We start from the raw sequence: 22,311 nt of genomic DNA, 5'->3' as shown, positions 1-22,311 counted from the left end.
TTCCAACCCTTCTTCCACATTTTCTCCTCCTTATCCCTTTTATTGTCCATAACTACAACCTTCCATAGCCTCTACAACCTCTAAAATCTGTGGACACTAACAGTATCCAAATTCAGTCTCCAAGATACTTCTGAAATCTCCCTATTTTTCAAAGTTTATACTAATCCTCACATTAACTCATCTTACACTGCTCCCAATTCAAATGAGCCAAGCATAACTTTATACCAGCCTTGTTCATTTACCCACCATCAAATATTGGAGCCAAAAGAAGACTGTTGTTAATTTGCTACTAGATCATTTGCATGGCAGGTATATCCACCATCTTGGATCACTCCTGGTATTAATCTGGGGAGTAATATAGTATCCACATCTGACATCTTATGATCTAAACTTCTAAGAATACACAACTGACAACTTTAATACCCAAACACTTAAATAAGTTGAGATCTGATCTAAAAAAATTCAATGAAATAATACAAAAACACAAAAAATCTAGAAAATATAACTTCTTGAAAAATTAAAAGTCCTAAAGTAATGACAGCCAGTGAGACTTAATTAGATGAAATGTCATGCAGATAATTTAAAAGAATAGTTATAAATATGTTCAAAAAAACTAAAAGAGGAGGGGCTGGAGAGAAACCTTAGTAATTAAGGTGCTTACCAGAAAAGGCAAAGCATCCAGGTTCAATTCCCCAGTGCCCACATAAAGCTGGATGCACAAGATGGTGCATGCATCTGGAGTTCATTGGCAGGGGCTACAGGACCTGGCATGCCCATTCTTTCCCTCTCCCTACCTCCATCTTTCTATCTATCTATCTATCTATCTATCTATCTATCTATCTATCTATCTATCAGTTTCTCTTAAATAAATAAGCCAGGCATGGTGGCACATGCCTTTAATCCCAGCACTTGGGAGGCAGAGGTAGGAGGATCACTGTGAATTCGAGGCCACCCTGAGAATACAGAGTGAATTCCAGGTCACTCTGGACCAGAGTGAAACCCTACCTCAAAAAGCAAAACAAAATATATATATATATATATATATATATATATATATATATATATATATATATATATATATAACAAATATTTTTAAAAAGCCAAAGAGAAATTCAAAGAAATTTATTTTATACAAAATAATAAAAGGAAAATTTTGCATAGAAAGGGAAAGAGGCAACAATACAGAAACCCTCCTCTTTTCCAAAGCACAGCAAAATGAGTAAACATATAGACCAAAGAATATACACCAGAAGCAGTAAGAGAGCTCTGATTCACCTATAAAGGTATACCCATCAGGATAACAACAGATTACACAACACAAATGTGAAAAGGAAGAAAAGCTGGTATGACGTATTTCACATTCTGAAAGATAACAACCAACCCAGATTACTATATCCAACAAAACTATCTATCATATGTGAAGGGGAAACAAGAACTTTCCATGATAAAACAGGGTAAAGAATACATTACCACTAAGGCAGCTCGACAGAAAATACTTGAAGGGATCCTTTAGTCTGAAGAGAAGAAAAAGCACATACATGAGACCACAGGAAAGAAGAAGCCATGCTTTAATAACAGTTAATGCAATAAAGTAACAACAAATAAGCACTACAAAATTAGGAGGAATGGGAGTTACATGCCAAGAGTGGAGCCATCCTTAAACAGCTGCCTGGGAAGGCAAAACTAGTGTCAGAATAGCTGGAAGTAGCCAAACCAATTGGATCATACTTCTCACATTTACCTTCCAAGCCTATCCCCCCAAAAAAATTATCTTAAGAATTGCTGAAGTAGAGGACATACTAGCCTCAGCCCCTAAGAGAAACTTGGATCAGATTTCATCCCAAAAAGCCAGGCAATGAAAAAGACTGGATGAAAACCACCCAGCTCAGACATTAAGAAAGCCAGGTCTTCCAAGGTTGCACCTAGAATTGTCCAGAGGAAGCACACTCAAAGTACACCCTATTAAGGCTCAAGTGCATCCACCAAAATCTAGTTGACAGTCTTCAATCCCACACCCACCTTGATCAATTTAGATCAGGCTACCCAACGCAGGCTATACAAAAACAGCTATTGTTGCACCATCAGTGAGACAACTGAACTCAAGATGGGCAGATCCCAATGCAAAGCAAACAACAAACACCACCCAGAAAAAGAATTGCCACAAGATTACCTACTCTGATGAAAGCTTAGGGGAAAATCAAGGCCTAGAAGCCCAGAATTAAATCTCAAGAAGCATTTTAAACAAACTTAATGAAACCATTACCAAATGGCTTGATGGAACAATAGTAATCAAACAAGAACTCCAAGAATATCTGATGAAAATGAAAGAAAACTGGCAAAATACAAATCACAGGTTGGTTCAATGAATTGGAACAAAGATAAGAAAAAGAACTCAAAGGATGGACAAAGAAAATGGAAGATACTCAACAAGAATATTTTAATGAATGGCTTAAGGAAACCAAAAGAAATCATGAAACAGTGCTATCTTCAAGGAACCCATATCACCAATAAAGATAGACACCTCCTCAAGGTGAGAGGATGGAAAATGATATTCCAAGCAAATGGAAATAAAAAAACAAGCAGGTGTTGCTACATTAATATTGATAAAATAGACTTAAACTCAAAAGTTATCAAAAAGGACAAAGAAGACCACTTCTCACTCATCAAAGGAATGATCCTACATGAGAATATTATAATCATGAATCCATATGCCAAACACAGGTGCATCACACTTTATAAAACAAAACCTCCTTGACAATAAAACAGAAATAAACACCAACACCAGAATAGTAAGAGATTTCAATACTCCACTGTCATCAATAGACAGAAATAGACATTCTAGCAGAAAATCAACATGGAAATAATAGAGCTCTCAACACCAAAGATCAACTAGACCTAACAGATATCTATAGAAATTTGCACACTGGCTCCATAAAATACACATTCTCCTCAAGAGCCAATGGAACATTTTCCAAAATAGAACATATATTATGTCATACAGCTTTCCTCCACAAATTCAAGAAAATTTAAGTAACTTCTCGCATCATATCAGATCACAAGGCTTTAAAGCTAAAAATTACAAACAAGAGCCACATCAAGAACTCCACCCTAAGAGCTCCACACTGAAAAAAATAATCAAGATCAGAGGAGAAATTAATGAACAGTAAACTAAGAAAACAATTTTTAAAATCAATGAAATGAAGAGCTGGTTCATTGAAAAAATAAACAACCTTAATAAACCTCTGGCCAATTTGATCAACAACAACAAAAAGAGAACTCTCAAATTAACACAATCAGAAATGAAAAGAAGAGATCACAACAGACATCAATAAAATTAGAAGAATCATTGGGACATGGTGCCAAAGCCTCTACTCCACAAAATTGGATAATCTGGAAGAAATTGAAGAATTCCTAGCCACATACTACCTACGAAAACTAAACTCAGAGCAGATTAATCTCCTAAACAAACATATCATATCCATGGAAGTTAAAAAGTTATTCAAATTGCTCCCCCAAATAAAACAAAAGTCCAGGAACAGATGGCTTCTCAGCCAAATTCTATCAAACCTTCATTGAAGAACCAATATTTTTCAAACTGTTTCCCATAATTCGAGACCAGGGAATTCTTCCCAACTCCTTTTATGAATTTAGCATTACTTTAATACAAAAACCAGACAGAGATGTAACAAGAAAAGAAAGCTATAGGCCTATATCCTTGATAAATTTAGATGCAAATATCCTGAACAAAATCCTCACAAACCAAATTCAACAACACATCAAAAGCTTTATCCACCTTGATCAAGTAGGATTCATACCAGGGATGCAGGAATGGTTCATCATACAGAAATTGGTCAATGTAATACACCACATAAATAAACTTAAACATAAGAACCACATAATGATCTCAATTGATGCAGAGAAGGCTTTTGACTAAATACACCACCACTTCATGACCAAAATTCTGGAAAGAATAGGCATGGAGGGTTTATATGTCAGCAAAATAAAGGTTATATATAAAGCACCCAAAACTCAAATAATACTTAATGAGGAAAAACTGAAGGAGTTTGCATTGAGATTGGGAACAAGACAGGGATGCACACTCCCACCACTGCTCTTCAACAATGTAGTAGAAGTAGTAGCCCAAGCATAAGGCAGGCAAAAGAAAGAAAAGGGATTCCAGTTGGAAAGGAAGAAGTCAAGTTACTCTTGTTTGCAGATGACATGATCCTATATATAAGCTACATGACCTGAAAATCACCATCTCAAAACTTCTAAAGATGATTAATTCTTTCAATAAAGTAGCAGAATACAAAATCAACGCACAAAAATCAGTAGTCTTTCTTTATGGAAAGTGAATCTTATGTTCAATAGTACCACCCAAAATTTAATATCTTGAAATAACAGTAACCTATATAATGAAAACATGAAAAAATCCAGAGAAGTCAGGGGAAATGGCTTAGCAATTATGGCATTTGCCTATAAAGCCTAAGGATCCAGGTTCAATTCCCAAAGACCCACATAAGCCAGATGCACAAGGGGGCACATGTGTCTGGAGTTCATATGCAGTGGCCAGAGGCCCTGGCATACACATAACCTCTTTCTTTCTATTTGTCTCTTTCTGTCTCATAAGTAAATAAATATTAAAAAAAACTCCAAAAAGAAATTAACAAGGACTTAAGAACATGGAAAGACCTCCAATGCTCTGGGATACATAGAATTAATATTGTAAAAATAATAATTCTACCAAAATAAATATAAAGATTTAATCCAATACCAATAAAAATACAAGCATCATTCTTCACAAATATAGAACCTTGTCTTCCAACCCAAACTACTTTACCCAGCAAAAGTATCCCTCATAATAGATGGTGAAAGAAAAATTTTCCATGACTAAACTCAGCTTTACAATTATATGAACACAAAACCAAACCTACAGAGAGTATTTCAGAAATTTCTCCACACAGAAGAATCAATTAATCAACATCAAATGCCTACAAGAAGCAGATCACAATAACCAAACTCAGAGAAGGCACAAAAAACTTCAAAGTCCATGAAAACACCAAACCACATATACCAACACAACATGGCAGAGATCAAATCAAACCTCACAGTCATTATGCTAAATATTAATGACTTCATTCACCCCTCAAGAGACACAAGCTAAAAGGATGGATCAGAAAATTAGCCCCCTCAATCTGCTGTATTCAAGAAACCCACCTCATCACTAAAGAATGAAAGGGTGGAAAGCAATATTCCAAGCAAATAGGGAAAAAAAAATCAGGAGTAGCTATACTAATATTGGATAAAATAGACTTCAAACCAAAAATAATCAAAAATACAAAGAAGGCCACTTCCTACTTATCAAGGGAATGATCCATCAAGAGGTTATCACAGTCATAAATCTGTATGCACCAAACACAGGGGCATCACAGTTCATAAAACAAAACCTACCTGACAATAAAACAGAAACAACCACCAACACCATCATAGCTGGGAACTTCAATACACCGTTATCAGTAATAGATAGATCATCCGAACAGAAACTTAACAGGGAAGTAAGAGAGCTCAACGAAACTATAGATCACTTAGACCTAATGGACATCTACAGAACATTCCATTCCAAATCCACAGACTACACATTCTTCTCAGCAGCCCATGGAACAGCCTCTAAAACAGATCAAATACTGGGTCACAGAGCCTTCCTCCATATATTTAGGTAGATTGACATAATTCCCTGCTTGATTTCAGATTATGATGCTATATTGCTAGAAATTAACAAAAGACCCACCAAGAATCCCATTGGCTCATGGAAACTGAACAGCACACTTTTAAACAACAAATGGGTAGTGGAGGAAATAAAATGTGAAATTTCTAGAAACCAATGACAATTAGAACACATTGTACCAAAACTTATGGAACACAGTGAAGGTAGTTCTCAGGGGAAATTTCATAGCACTAAATGCCTTCATAACAAAGGCAGAGAGATCCCAAATCAATAACCTAAACATCCACCTAAAGGCACTGGAAAAACAAGAAAAATCCAACTCAAAAAGCTCCAGACGGAAGGAAATAATTAAGATCTGAGCATAAATTAATGAATTGGAAACTAAGAAAACAATTAAGAAAATTGACAAAACAAAGAACTGGTTCTTTGAAAAAATAAACAAGATTAGGCTGGGCATGGTAGTGTTTTCATTGTAAAGATTTTTCACTTCCTTGGTTAACATTTTCCAAGGTATTTTTGTTGTTCTTGTTGTTGCTATTAAAAATGGGACAATGGGCTGGAGAGATGGCTTAGCGGTTAAGCACTTGCCTGTGAAGCCTAAGGACCCCGGTTCGAGGCTCGGTTCCCCAGGTCCCACGTTAGCCAGATGCACAAGGGGGCGCACGCGTCTGGAGTTCGTTTGTAGAGGCTGGAAGCCCTGGCACGCCCATTCTCTCTCTCTCTCTATCTGTCTTTCTCTCCGTGTCTGTCGCTCTCAAATAAATAAATAAACATTAAAAAAAAAATGGGACAATGTCCCTTATTTCTTTCTCTGTATCTTTGTCATTTGCATATAGAAAGGCTATTCCATGCATCAATACAGAGACATTTGCTCAACCATGTTTATAGCTGCTCAATTCATTATAGCTAAGAACAGGACTCAACCCTGGTGCCCGTCACTGGATGAATCAATAATGAAGTGTGGTACATTTACACAATGGAATTCTACTCAGCAGTAAGAAAAAATACAATGAAATCTGTAGAAAAATGGACAGACTTGGAACAGATTACACTCAGCAAACAAACAATCACAGAGAGTCAAATGCTGTATGGTGTCACTTTTATGCGGTTCCCAACCTGGACCTGCAGTCAAACCTGAAAAGCAAGGTAAGGTCCAGACAATATGAATAGAAACATTCAGAGTGAGGAGAAGGGGAGGGGAGAAAAACAAATACAAAATTAAATTCAAAATGAGCTGATACTATAGAAATCTTCATCCTTGCAGATAGCCTAAAAGATACAACCCTCAAAAGGAGTAAGTGGGAAGCATCTGAATAGTAGAGCTCTGTGGAGGGTGGGATGAAGCCTAAACATAAAAAAAAAGTTTTAATGCCTCTGACCTGTAACTGACAGTTCCAGAGATTGGTTGCTATCCACATTGACCTGTTGATCTGAGAGACCCACTAGGTCCCCAAATCAAGACAGTTTTCTGTCAAAACACTTGATTACCTGCCTGCCTGAGGTAAAAGCTAAGACCCTATTGCTTAAGATGCCATATGCTGCTGACACAGAGCACAAACGGACCTGGCTGGAATTCAGAAGAAAGCCAGTCCCCAGAAGGCCTGTCTAGTGCTGAAAAGTGCTACATGAGCTACAAGGGGAAAATGGCCAACAATGGTTTGAGCAACCAGTGATCTATGCTACTCAGAAGCAAACACTGTGACAGTGCAATAGTGGCACACAGCCTCATTGTGTGTGTGTGTGTGTGTGTGTGTGTGTACATATATGTGTATATGTGTGTGTGTATATATATATATATATGGATATATATATATATATATATCCATATATATATATATATATATTTGCTTTTTCTCTGACTCAAATAAATAAAATTATTTTTTAATATTTTACTTTTGTTTATTTATTTGAGAGAGAGAGGCAGAGAGAATGGGCATGCCAGGGCCTCCAGCCAATGCAAATGAATTCCAGATACATGAGCCACCTTATGCATCTGGCTTACATGGGTCCTGGGGAATCAAACTTGGGTCTTTGACATGTCAGGCAAGTGCCTTAACCACTAAGCCATCTCTTCAGCCCCTGACAAAATTTTCTTTAATCTCTCAACAAAAAAAATCCATGCCCTTACAGATTCAACATTGAGTTCTACCAAACCTTTATTCACGAACTACAACTACTTCTCATCAAATTGTTTCACACAATTGAAAAAGGGAATGCTCCCAAACTCCTTCTATGAAGCTAGCATTACTCTAATATATAAACCAGAGACCCAACAAAACTAGATAAGTATAGCCCAATATCCTTTATGAACTTAAATGCAAACATTCTCAATAAAGTCCTTGCAAACCAAATTCAAGAACACATCAAAAACATCATCCAACCAGGCATGGTGGCACATGCCTTTAATCCCAGCACTCAGGAGGCAGAGGTAGGAGGATTGCTGTGAGTTCAAGGCCACCCTGAGACCACATAGTGAATTCCAGGTCAGCCTGGGCCAGAGTGAGACCATACCTCAGAAAAAAAAAAATTATCCAACTCAATCAAGTAGGTTTTATTCCAGGGATAAAGGGATAGTTAAACATACAGAAGTTTATTAATGTAATTTACCACATAAATAAACTAAACACAAGAATTCCATGCCTATATAAATAGCTGCAGAAAAGACCTTTGACAAAATAAAATGCCCATCATGATTAAACCCATGGAGAGATTTGGTAGGGAAGGACCATATGAAAATATAATAAAGGCTATTTACAAAGCACCTAAGACCCAGATCACATGAAATGGGAAAAACCTTGATGCAGTCCCATTAAGGTTTGGAACAAGACAGGGGTACCCACTCTCATCATTGGCTTTTTGTTAAGCATTTTTGTTGATTAATTTTTTTATTAAGAACATGTATTTTATGGATACATCAAGTGTTGGTACCATCTTTTCCCTCTTCCCTGTCCCCATTCTGCAGGGAGACCTCTTCAGTGGGTTTGCTGGTTTTCCTCATGGGGTTGTGGTTTATGCAATGTGAGAGCAGTGATTAGTTATTAGGGGAGGGCAATGCCCCTGGGCATGACACCCAACCTGTGGCTCTTATAATCTTTTTATCCCCTTTTCTTCAGAATTCCTTGAGCCTTGGTAGGTGTGTTTTAAATCCACTTCATTGATGAGCTTCTGGATTTGTGTTGGTATGTGTTGAGTATTCTCAGTATCTGTCTCCTTCACCCTGGCACTGATTGTCAAGTTCACCATGAAAGTATCACTCTTGTTCATCTTCCCAGTTCCTTTGTGGTTTCACCTTGGGTCTTGACTGAAGTGTGAGGGGTGGTTTATCTCCGTGGATCTCACTACTTTTTGAGAAAGGAAAACAGATTCTCCAAAGGAGAACAAGGTCAGCATAGGTTAAATGGAATAAGAATTGTTAATTTTGGGAAATTTTGATGGATATAGCCCCTCTTTTAGTCAAACACTAGAGGGAGCTTGTCCGTGGAGATCATAATGTTGGTCTACATAAGATTCTGACCTCATTCCCAGTTCTAGCTATGGGTTCCTTTCCATTGAGAAGACCTCTTAGCCAATCTGAAGGCCAATGGTTACCCACCAAGGCTGTGTGCCACCATTGCACTGGTGTGTACATCTTGTCAGGCTGGTTGCTTCTGAGTAGCTTAGACCCCTGCTTGATCACACAATTGTTGGACACTTTCCCCCAGTAGCTCATGTAGTGTTTCCCAGTACTAGATGGACTAACCACCTGGGGACTGGCTCTCTTTTGGATTGCAGCCAGGTGTCTCAGAGTTCTGTGTAAACAGCATATGTTTTCTTCAGCAACAGGGTCTGAGCTTTTATGTCAGGTGGGTAATCAAATAATCAGTCAAGTGCTTTGACAGAAGCCTGTCTTGTTTTAGGGACCTCACTGATCACCTTATCAACAGCTCAAATGGAATAGCAACCAATTTCTTTTCGACCATTGCTTTTCAACACAGTACTTGAAGTTTGTGCAAAAGATGGCACAAGTGGAGTGGGTAGGCCGGAGCATCCAGTTTTCCACCTCCCCAGTTACCTATGTACCTTTGATGTACTTGCAATCTCCACAACTGTGGTTAAAATCCCATCCAACACCAATCCAGTGCCCATTTCAAACAGAATACTCACTGAATATACTAAGAGGACAAATACTTACTTTATCCTCAGTACAATAAGACTTTTCCCTGAAAGGGGTAGACTACAATTGTTAGACATAGGCAGGGCCCTGGGAGCAAGCTTAAAATGTCCGACACAAAAGCCCCAGGCTATGGAGAGGTCACAACAGCCTGAACCTCCAGTCATATCTCAGGGACCAGACCAGCAGGGGAGTTCCTCCCCCCATTCTTGGGGGTTGAAGTGAGCCAGGATCCTCTCCCCACTCTTGGGGGTTGCAGTGAGCCTGGACCCTGGAACAAAAATCTTGAGCCCTGAGATTGGCAGGAACTAGGGCCATTCTCTCTCCAAGCACAGGATACCTGGACATTCAGATAAGATTTAGGCTTTGTCCATAACCCTGTGGTCTTTGGCCAGTTGCCTAGGGAACACCTTATATGGTATCAGCCATCAACCTTTGCACAGCCCATCCCCCTGTACCCTATACCTTCTCCCTACCATTGCTCACATGCTGGAATGTATGTCCCCATATGCTGATTAGGCATCAGCAAGCAACCTTGTACATCCAATCCCCTTAGGACCCTCTTCCTGCTCTCAATTGCTAATATACCCATTTCCCTATTGATTAAACTGAGCTGTTCACAGAGACTGTCTCCTGAAAGTGATTCTTTGGCATGCTCTCTCTCCATTTTCAATAGCCACAAAAAAATATCAAATACCTTGGAATAACACTAACTGAGGATAGGTAAAACCTATATAATGAAAACATAAAAACACACAAGAAAGAAATTAAGGAGGACTTGAGAAGATGGAAAGACCACCCACGATCCTAGATAGGTAGAATTAATATTGTGCAAACGACAATAGTACCAAAAGTAATATACATATTTAATGCAATACCAGTGAAAATTCCAGCATCATTCTTCATTGACATAGAGAAAATGATCTCAAAATTCATATAAATGGCAGCAGGCCTCAGATATTAAAGCATAGCCTCAGCAAAAGAAACACCTCTGGAGGTATCACCATACCAGATCTAAAGCTATAGAACAAAGTTCTGGCAGAACTAATGATCTGAACCTTAGATCAAGTGACTACAGCTACTTGATCTTTGACAAAGGTACCAATAATGTAGACTGGAGAAAAGACAGCATCTTTAACAAATGGTGCTGGAAAAATCAAATAACCACATGTAGAAAAATGAGACTAGACACACTCATCTCAATTCTTCAAGTACTGGAAGAAAAAAATAGGAAGAAATGTCCATGATATGGGAGTAGGGAAGGACTTCCTAATCAAAACTCCAGTAACCCAGAAAAATGAAACAATCTCTCAACCAATGGGATCTCATGAAGCTTAAAAAGCTTTTGCAGTCAAACATACCACAAGGAGAGCCCACAAAATGAGAGTAAATGTTCACCACTGACAGAGACCTAATATCTGTACCCTACAAAAAACTCCAAAAGCTAAACAATAAAATATCAAACAACCCACTCAAAAAATGGGGTAGAGGACTGAATAGGGAGTTATCAGAGGAAGAAATATAAGTAGCTAACATGCTTAAGAAAATGTTCAACACCCCTAACAATCAGGAAAATACAAATTAAAACATCTATTAGATTCCACCTTACTCCAGTAAGGCTAGCAATCATATCAAATAAAAACAAACATTGATGAGGATGTATGGAAAGATGAGCCCTCCTTCACTGTTGGTGGGAATCCAAACTTTTGCAACCACTTCCATAGTCAAGGTGGAGTGTCCTTAAAAGAATGAATATAGAACTACCAACAGATCCAGTTATTTCCTTAGTGGGCATTTTACCCTAAATGTTCCATGCTTCACTATAGAGATATTTGCTCAACCATGTTTATGTCTGCTCAATTCATAATAGCTAACAACTGGAATCAACTCAGGTACCCATAATTGGATGAATAGATAACAAATTTGTGGTACACACAGGAATTCTACTCAGCAATACAATAAAATTTGTAGGAAAATTGATGGAATTAGAACAGATCATATTCAGTAAGCACACACAATCACAGGATGACAAAAGCCCCATATTCTCACTGATCTGTGGTTCCTAACCTAGATCAGCTTGGTTTGCTAGCATACTGGATAGGCTGCTTGAGGCCCAGACAATAGAGATGGAAGGGTTTGTGGGGGAGAGAAGGGTGCAGGGGAATAAACACAAAGTAAATCTAAAATGAACTGGTACCATAAAAAATCTTTCTCCCCGAAGGTAGACTAAGAGATATATCTAAGAGACATAATAGGAGTATTGGGGGAACACTAAAAAGGAAGGGGCCTGGGAGGGTACAATGAAGCCTAACTTTAAAAAAAAAACTTTGGCTCTGATGTATAACTCACAGTACCAGAAACAGGTGTTACCCACATTGATCAGAGAGACCTAAGAGGTCCACAAATAATACAGGCTTTTATCAGAGCATTTGTTTACCTACCTGAGGTAAAAGACAAGACTTTATTGCTGAGGACATCATATGCTGCCAGCACAGAACACAGAGAGACTTGACTGGAATCTGGAAGACAGCCAGTGCCCAGATGGTTAGCCCATCTAGTACTGGAAAGTGCCACATGAGCTACAGTAGGAAAGTGGCCAACAATGATGTTAGCTAGCAGGGTTCTAAACTACTCAGAAACAACCAGCCTGACAAGAAGTACACACCAGTGCAGTGGTGGCATGCAACCTTGGTGGATAACCATTGGCTTTCTGAATGCCCAAGAGATCTTCTCAATGGAAAAGAATCCATATCTGGAACTGGGAAGCATGTTTGAACCCAATGGAGACAAAGACTATGGTCTCCAGTGTCAAGCTCCCACTAGTTTGGCTAAAAGAGGGCCTACATCCGTCAAACTCTCCCCAAACTAATAACACTTATCCAATTTAACCTATGCTAACTTTACTCTCCATTGGAAAATGTACTTTTCTTTTTCAGAAGGTAGTGAGACTCAGGGAAATAAACCTACCCTAATATCTCACTCAAGGTCCAGGTGAAACCACCAAGGAAGATGAGCAAGAGTGCTGCTTCCATGATGAGCCTGACAAGCAGCACCAGAGTGAAGGAAACTGATGCTGAGGATACTCAACACATACCAAAGCAGAAATCCAGAGATTCCTAAGAGCTTATCAATGAAGTAGACTTAAAACACATCCACCAAGGGCCAGGGAATTTTGAGGAAGAGGGGCAGAAAGATTGTTAAGAGTCACAGGTTGGGATATCATGCCCACAGGCACTGCCCCCCCAATTAACAACTGGTGCTCTCACAATGCATACATAGCCCACATCACAATGGAGAATATCAGTAACCCCACTGAGGAGGTTCCCCTGCAGAATGAGGGCAGGAAGGAGGGAAAAAATGGTACCAACATATGATGCATTCCTACACATTATTTTCTTAATATAATAAAATAATTTAATTAATAAATTAATTTAAAACTAGTTTAAAATAACACAGAGTACAGGTTTAGGAAAAGATTTACTGAATAACATTCCAGAACCACAGGAACTTAGATAAACAACACATCATTGAAACCTCTTAAAATTAAGAAAACCTACCATACAGACAAGCAAACCATCAACAGAATCAGTAGACAACCCACAGAATGGGAGAAAATCTTTACCAGCTATATCTCAGACAAAGGTTGAATATCTAAAATTTACAAAGAACTCAAAAAAACCAAGCAATATAAAATCAAACAAGCCTTTTAAAATTGAAGTAGAGATTTGAACAGAGAATTCTCAAAGGAAGAAATACGAACTGCCCTAACATACTTTAAGAACATGTTCAGAATATATATGTAAGTAGAACAGATTAATGGGGTGAAAAGGCCTAAGTGAGGTCAGGGGAACAGAATGAGTAAATGAAAGGTGGAGGGAGAGCTAATAAAAATCTAAGAGGATATAAATAAGTCATATGGAAACCTACGTCTTTGGACAATGGAACTCTCAGGAGCCATAGATTTTTACTAGAAAATTTTCAGTGCCAGAGATGGGATACCTTCCAGTGAGTTGTTTTGACCAGAGAGGTCACTGATGCCCCCAAAATATTATAGGCCATTGCTGAGGCCCTTGGTTTTCCACCAGGAACAGATGGTAAGGCCCTATTGCTGAAGGCTCCACATACTTGGGCTGCAAGGCCACTGAGAAATCCTGCTGGAGCTGAGCTGAAAACATCCTCCCTGTAGACCAGCTGACAGAAAGCCATGCTGCATGCAGTTCAATGGGAGATACAGAAATCACCAGTGAAGATACTGAACAGTGACTGCTACAAGCAGCCAGGCCAAATGAGTCAATGGGTGCAATAGTGGCACATCTGTTATGAGGGAAACCAAACTGCCCTCTAATTTGACTGGAGGCCTGCTCCATGAAAGGGAATACATCCCTGATACTAAAAACCTGCAGTAGGGGTAGTCAAGAGCCCTAGGGGTATAGCATCTGCCTGGTGTCTGGCTAAGTATATATACTATGCTTACTAAACTGCCCAGTAAGCACTTCTCTTTAAATTGTGTGTGTGTGTGTGTGTGTGTGTGACCTTGGGATGACTCAGAAGGCACCATGGTGCTGAGAAGTGACAGAGGAATATGCTCAGCACTGAAATATCTCTATCACACCTTCCAAGGCTCAGGGTCCATTGTGGAAAAGGTGGTAGAAATAATGTAAGAGCCAAAAGCAAGGTAGAACTCCTTACAACATGCTCCTCCAGACACAAAATGGCCTGGATATCCATGACCTCACAGTGCCTGACACTGCCTACACAAGATCATCATAACAGGAGGAAAATATCAAGACATCAAAATAAAAGAGAGACTGATTGAGAGGGAGAGGGGATATGATGGAGAGTGGAGTTTCCAAGGGGAAAGTGAGGGGAGAGGCAGGGAATTACTATGGAATGTTGTTTACAATTATGGAAGTTATAAATAAAAAAAGAAAAACAGGAACAAAAAAGAAATGTATATCAAAACAACTCTGAGATTCCATTGCACTCCAGCCAGGATGGCACTCATCAAAAAGATGAATGACAATAAATGTTGGCAAGGCTGTGGATACAGAGGAACCCTTACCCAGTGCTGGTGGGAGCATAAACTTGTACAAACACTTTGGAAATCAGTATAGAGACTACTGAAAAAGTTGAAACTAGAGTTACTATTTGATCCAGCAATAGCACTTCTAGGCATATGCCCTAAAGACTCTGCTCCAAAGACTTTGCTCTTTACTACAGAGATACTTGCTCAGCCACATTTGTAGCTGCTTTATTCACAATAGATAGGAACTGGAACTAGGTCAGATGCCCATAAACTGATAAATGGATAATGAAGATGTGGTACATATACATAATGGAATTCTACTCAGCCATAGGAAAAGTGGATGAAGTTGAGAAACATCATTCTAAGCAAGGTCATGTAGGCACAGAAAGATAAATGCCATATATACTCTCGTATTCTGTAGTTCCTAACTGGGATCAGTGCAAATCATAGTCAACACCAGAAATATGGGCAGAAAACTAGAATGAGACCAGTAGAGAAAAGAACTGGGGAGAGAAGAAGAGTCACAAGATAAATTAGGGGAGGGCAGAATATTGGGGGCTGTGGAGGTCTTGGTGAGATGGGGGTTAGAAAGGGTGGGAATATAATTACATAAATGTTGAGACAATATAAATTAGTCCTGTATAAATCCTAATTCAGCTATCATTCTACTAGATATAATGACCAATAAAGGTGGAAGGGGAGCAGACCAGCCAAAGATAGGAAAACCTTAACCTTCTTAAAACCTCAGACTCTGGCCAGTAATTCCCAAGCCCAGAGCTGGGTTTCCCACCCCAGAGAGACCCATGATGTCCTGAAAACCATATAGGCCCTTGTCAAAACACTTGATTACCTGACAGAGCTAAAACAGTAAGACCCTATTGCTGAAGACACCTCAGGCCATGGTCATAGGACATTTAATTAGCATGCTGAAGCCAAAAGAGAAACTAGCTTCCTCCTGGCTAGCCCCCACAGTGGCAGCACTATGGGAGCTACTGGAAGTAGTCACCAACAACATAATAAGCAGAGGACCCTGAAGACTACAAAATCAACCAGCTGGACAAGAAGTGCATACCTGTGTAATAGTGGCAAACAACCACTGAGTGTAACCAACTGTTCTCTGATTAGACATGAGGCCCACTTGGGAGTAGGGAACTCATATCTGATATTAGAAATCAAGTCAGATTCCCATATTCAGGAAATTCACACTTCAGAGAGAAGTTCCCACTGCTCGCTGGAGAAGAAGAGTGGGCTTGCTCCACAAAAATCTCTCAAATAACTTTGCACACCCTCTTTAACACAAGCTGCTTTCACACTTCGTTAGATAATCTGCTTTATTTACAGATGGAAGAGAACACAGAGGAGAATCAAACTCCATCAATAAGACCAGAAGATAACTGACTGCCCACCAAGAGACTTGCCACTTCTTCCACATCTGCCAGAGCCCAGGAGAACTTGAAGGGAAAGTACTGCCAAGAACACTACTCTTATTGCTAACTTTACAGCCAGCTCCACAGTGATGGTGGCAGATATGGTGATCAAACACAACCTATCAAAGCAGAAATCTAGAGGCTACAAAGAATTAAACATTAAATTAGACTGCCATGGTTCAGGGAACATTGTAGAAGACAGGGAAGTTGAAGGACACAATGCAGCAGGAGTGGTAGGGTTTGGTGGGACTAAAGTAAGGGAGGGAGAAGAGGGGAGAGATACACAAAATTGATGATGGCATGGATCAGTACCACAGAAACCTTACTCCCTGTTAGCCAAGTAAAAGATATAATGAGAGGGGGAGAGAGAGAGAGAGAGGGAGAGAGGGAGAGAGAGAGAAAGAGAGAGAGAGAGAGAGAGAGAGAGAGAGAGAGAGAGAGAGAAGCACTCTGGACAGAAGCACTCTGCTGGTGTAGAGGAAACTTTATCCTAAAACCATAGGCTGTTGCAGGTAAATCCTAGTGCCAGAAGTGGGTGACCCACTCATAGTGAAGTATTAACCAAAGAGGACCATGAGGCCCCCAAAACAATGCAGGCCATTGCCAAAGTCTAGTGATACCCTATTGCTGAAGACACCTCAGGCTGCATTTGCAGGATTTGGAGAGATCACACCGAAACTGAGATCGAAGCCAGCTCCTTGATGGCCAGCTCTAAAAGATCTGGAAAGTGCCATGGAGCTGCTGGGGATAAAGGTCACCAAAAGCCTGCACAGGCAATGTGTTATAGTTACCTTATTGCCACACAAAGTACCCAACCAAAATAGCTGACAGGAAGAAAGTTGTTTTGGCTTACAGTCTATAGTGGAAGTTCTATGATGGCAGGGATAAATATGGTAGGTAAGAGACTCGACATCACCTCCTGGCCAATATCAGGTAGAAAACAGCAACAGAAGAGTGAGATGAACACAAGCAAAGGGGACCTCGGTCCTATAAGCCTATAAGCCTGCCCCCAACATTCGTCTTCTAGCAAGGTTCCACATTGCAAATTGCTATCAGCTGGGGATAAGCATTCAGAACACATAACTTTATAGGGGACATCTAATTCAATCCACCTCACAGTGGACCTGCCAGCTACTAAATCAACTAGCCACACAAGATGGACACACTGGTAAAATAGTGGCACAAAAGCTATGGGGGTAGTCAACTTCTCACTGACTGGATATGAGGCCCACCTGATGGGAGGGAATTCATAACAAGTCAGAAGCCTGAAAAGTCATACACCCTGGAGGAAAGTTTTCACTGTTCTTTGGCTAAAAGGAGAGGTTATGCCCATAAAAAATCTTCTAAATATCTATGCTTATCCCCTTTGATCTGTGCTTTCAGTCTTGATTAGAGAATTTGCTTTTTATTTATGGCAGCAAATACCTTGGAGACTCAAGACCTGTCAGAATGACAAGAGATGAAAGCTGACTGCTTAGCACTAGATAAGTCATATCTCTCATACCTGCCAGGGTCCAGGAAGTATTACAAATGAAGTTGCAGGTTAAATATGAATGCTGCTCTGAGAACCTCCTCAGGGAGATGGTGGTAGGCACTGAGGAGACTCAAAACTCATCAAAGCAGAAAATTCAAGGCTGGCATGGGCTCAACACTAAAGGAGATTTCTAAAATGTCCTCCAAGGCTCAGGAAACAGTGCAGTAGAGGGGACAGAAATAATGTAATAGTCATAGGATGGGAGGTGTAATCTGAGGTGCCCCCCCCCCAATGACTGACTGGTGCATTCATGATGCCATAGTGATTACTAATAACCACACTGAAGAGGACCTTCAGGGGAATGGGGTAGGAAGAGAGGGAAAATAAATGTATAACCTGATGGAAATATGACCAATTGGTAATATATTAATATAATAAAGTTCTCAAAAAGAATGATTTTAAAAAAACAACCCTGGGCTTCATCAGACATTTTATTTTTAAAAAAATGACTTCTTTGTTACTGAAGAAAGTAATTTTGCAGGATCTGGTGAATTTGCATCATCATTTACTTTTATCAGGAGCTTTTTTGTTGATTTTTCCAGATTTTATTTGTAAATGATTATGTCATCTGTAAATAAAGACAATGTTATCCCCATCTCCCCAGTCTACATGCTTTTTATTTTTTATACAAGTTGAAATAGAGAGGCCTAGGAAGATGGATCCATGGTTAAAGGTATTTGCAAAGCCTGCCAACCTGTGTTCAATGCCACAGAACCACACAAGCCAGATGAAAAATGTGCCATGTGTCTGGCATTTGTCTGCAGCAGCAAGAAGCCCTAGTCTATACAGTTCTACACAGGTTTAAGAGGAACCTCCAACTATACACAAGCAATTCAGAAGGTGTAGCTCATATACTTGAGAGCAGTTCAGAATCCCGTGGGAAATAAAATGAAGTACGTTGGATCCCATATTTATCTACTGCTGCCTCAAAGTTTTGATTCAGCCACACTCCTTTAAGGTAAACTAGACTCTGATACAACCCCAGAATGATAGGCTCTGGCTAGTTTCTCTTGAGGGCAGATTATGATAAAATACAATATTTTAGAATATTTCAAATAATCCCAGCACTTGGAAAGTTGAGGCAGAAGGTTTAGAAGTTCAAAGGCAGTTTCTTCTGCATGGTGAGTTTAAGTCAAGCCTGAGCTACATGATACTATGTGTCAAAAACGATAGAAAAAAATAACCATAGTGTCTTTCATTTTCTCCTGCTAGAATACCAAGATATTCACTGTGAGAAATATAGCTCAAGCTCCCAGAGACAAAACTCAGGAAACCCCTCCCCCATGCCTGGTCCACATAGAGTTTTTAACTATTCACCCATTATAGTTCAGATGTTCCTCCCTTAACATTGGTTCCTACAAGGTATTTGATTTCATAAATTGCAGTTCTCCATAATTTCCCACCTTTATTTCCAATTTGTGAAGCAGCATTTTGCCCTGTGACCTCTTATTTTATAGAACTAAGAAAAGTTGAGTTTTCCATTTATTCAGCTTATTTATTATCAGAATACAGAACAATTCCATATGTTGAGGCAAAACCAGAAGCCACATGGACAGTTAAAAGTCTCTTAAATTCCTCAAAATGTAACATGAATTATCTTACAAAAATCTGAACTAAATATATTTACAAATTTTTACATTTTAAACTTGTATAGTTTTATAGCTGAATACCTTTAAGAAAAGGCAGTTAGTCTATTTATTTCTGTCTCTCTCTAGGAGAGTGCTATCACTGAGAATCTGAACCTTAATGGCAAGGAAAATTTAATAAAATGCAATACAATATTTTTTTGTTATTGGCTGATTTTTAAATTTAAAAATTTTTTATTATGACTCTCAGAAGAAAACAGATAGTAAGTTTTGAAATAATATGCTATATGCATGTGTATAAAAGCTGTATTACATCAAGTCATGCTGTTAACATTCATGGAATTTATGGGCAAAGTAGGATGAAATACTCAGTAACACGAAATTTCATCAGTGACACCTTTAAAGAACTAGCAGAGCTAAGGAGCGTGGCTCAGTATTAAAGCACTTGCCAAACATGCACAAGACCTTGGGTTTGGTTTTCAGCATTGGAGACTCTCAAAATGCTACTATAAGTTTTTTAACATAAATTTTAATTTACATGCCAAATAGAAGTGTATAGCATCGCAATATATAAAATTTTAATACACAATATGATGTGACACATAATAGATTATAGTACAACAAATACAGCATTTTGCCTTGAAAGATACTTGTAATGGTTTTTATTTATTGGCAACTTCATTGGATTTAGAATCAACTGAAGAAACAAGCCTTGGGTATGCCTGTGAGACATTAGCTAGATTAGATTAATTAATGTGAGAAGATCTACCCTAATTGTTGCTGGTACCATTCCATGGGTTTGGGTTCTGGACTGAATTAAAAGAACACAAGCAAAGCAACATTGCTTGATCACTCTCTGCTTTCTGACTATGGACACAATGTGATCAGCTCCCTCAATCTCCTGGCACCATCCTTTTCCTGACATGATGGACTGTAACCTCAAACTGAGATAAATAAACCTGTCCTCTATTAACTTGCTTCTTATCAGGTATTTTGTTGCAGCAATAAGAAAGTAACTCATACAATACCTGAGGTTTTAAATAATACTGTTTTATACCATTGTGGATCTTAAATTATGATTTAAAGAGGGTGGAAAAGGCATATAGAAGAGAAATTGTGAGATTGAGAAGATATGGAAGACAGGCAGAGAAAATGATAACTCTCATGTTTCTAACATACAAACTGTGATAACACTGAGATAATTTATAATACAAACTAGACAGCAGTCAGGGCCAACAATTTAGAGCAACATCAAGAGCATAACATGGGATAGCACTGGAGAAGGAGGCAAGTTGATTGTGCTTTTGATTTTATTACCTGGAAAAGGCTGTATAACTGGACTATAAGCCAAGATGTGCTTAGACCTCAATGTCTTCACCTGGGAAAGGATGGCACCATTACTTTTCTTTGCTTGATAAATCTCTGTGTTGTCCTTTCCTGTGATGATCCAATATATAAAATCCCCATCCACTGTTAAGCTCTCAAGTGTTTTCCTGCTGAGAAAAAAACACAAAGAAAAATAAAGATAAAAATTATACATTTTAAAATGTATAAAGTTAGTAGGCCTGCCAGAAGGTAAGAGGATCAGTTCCATAGGCACAGATTGCAGTCTCCATCATAATTGGCACCATCCCCTATTCCTAAACAAGACACAAGCCACTAGAAAGCTAGGAGAAGCAGTGGTGCTTGTGTGTGTGCGTGCACATGCATACACTTCTCTATTTCTCCTCATAAATAAATAATTTTTAAAAAGAAAACAAGTAACACAAAAAAACAATATTTCCCTACTAATTATGCCATGCCATGTAGTTGGCACTTCCAAAACGAACTACTTAGAGACAATGTCAGACAAAAAAAAATTCAAATACACAGTCATGATAATTATATACAACAAACTTAAAGAGGACAAGAAAAAAAAAGCTGCTGAATGAAACCCAAGAGGATCAACTAAAAGAACTCAATAGAAAAAGGAATAAATTCAAAGGAACACAATCAACTAAATACGATGCAAATTAAACAGGAAAATGAAAAGTGTAATTTAATAGAGATTCTGAAGAAAAACCCAACAGTAAAGCCAAATGTGCAAGGTGACACATGCATCTGAAGTGTGTCTGCAGTAGGTAGAGGCCCTGGCATGCCTATTCTCTCTCTTGCTCTCTAAAATATATAATAAATAAATATATTTTAAAAATAAGAGCCAGTTATAGTGATGCATGCCTTTAATCCCAGAACTCAGAATGAAGAGGTAGGATTATCTCTGTGAGTTTAATGTCACCCTAAAACTACATAGTAAATAACAAGTCAGTATGGGCCACAACAAAACCCTACCTTGAAAATAAAAAAGGAAGCAAATTCATAAAAGACCAAAATTTTGAATCATGTGCATACAAGGAGAACTTCAGGTCAATAGCATATAAAATATCTTTCAGAAAATTATTTTTAAAACTTCCAAATCTTATGAAATAGAGGCATATCCAGGTACAAGGTGCAAACAGAACATAAAGTTGACAGGACCAGAAAAGAATTACCTCACATCACATTATAGTTAAAACACTAAAAACACACATAGAAGGAGAAAGAGGAAGGGGGAGACTACTAAGCTGAGAGAGAAAAAGAGCTTGCCACTTACAAAAGTAAACCCATCAAATTAACATCTAAGTTTCCAATGGAAACTCTCAAAGCCAGAAAGGCTTGGTATAGACAATTCAAAGACTGAACGACCATAACTGCCAACATAAACCAAAATTATCCCTAATAATAGAAAAAGAAAGAAAAACTTTCCAAAAATACAAGTTGTCCATATGAGCACTAAATGAACCTCACAGAGAATACTAAATAAAATATTGTGTACTAAGTTAAAGGA

General features: G+C 38.7%; 1 protein-coding gene across 1 annotated transcript in view; it reads right to left on the bottom strand.

Annotated features, from left to right (window-relative positions):
- Ros1 (ROS proto-oncogene 1, receptor tyrosine kinase) overlaps positions 1-22,311 on the bottom strand; it is a 255,231-nt gene that overhangs the window by 91,321 nt on the left and 141,599 nt on the right. The window contains exon 22 of the mRNA XM_004651359.3: positions 20,766-20,941. Coding sequence (XP_004651416.2) covers positions 20,766-20,941 — 176 coding nt within the window. The remainder of the gene's footprint in view (positions 1-20,765; positions 20,942-22,311) is intronic.

Source organism: Jaculus jaculus, chromosome 9, assembly GCF_020740685.1.
Source record: "Jaculus jaculus isolate mJacJac1 chromosome 9, mJacJac1.mat.Y.cur, whole genome shotgun sequence".
In the NCBI taxonomy this organism is placed as follows: Eukaryota; Metazoa; Chordata; class Mammalia; order Rodentia; family Dipodidae; genus Jaculus; species Jaculus jaculus.
The sequence above is the reverse complement of the archived record's forward strand: the minus strand, read 5'-3'. Positions and strand labels throughout refer to the sequence as shown.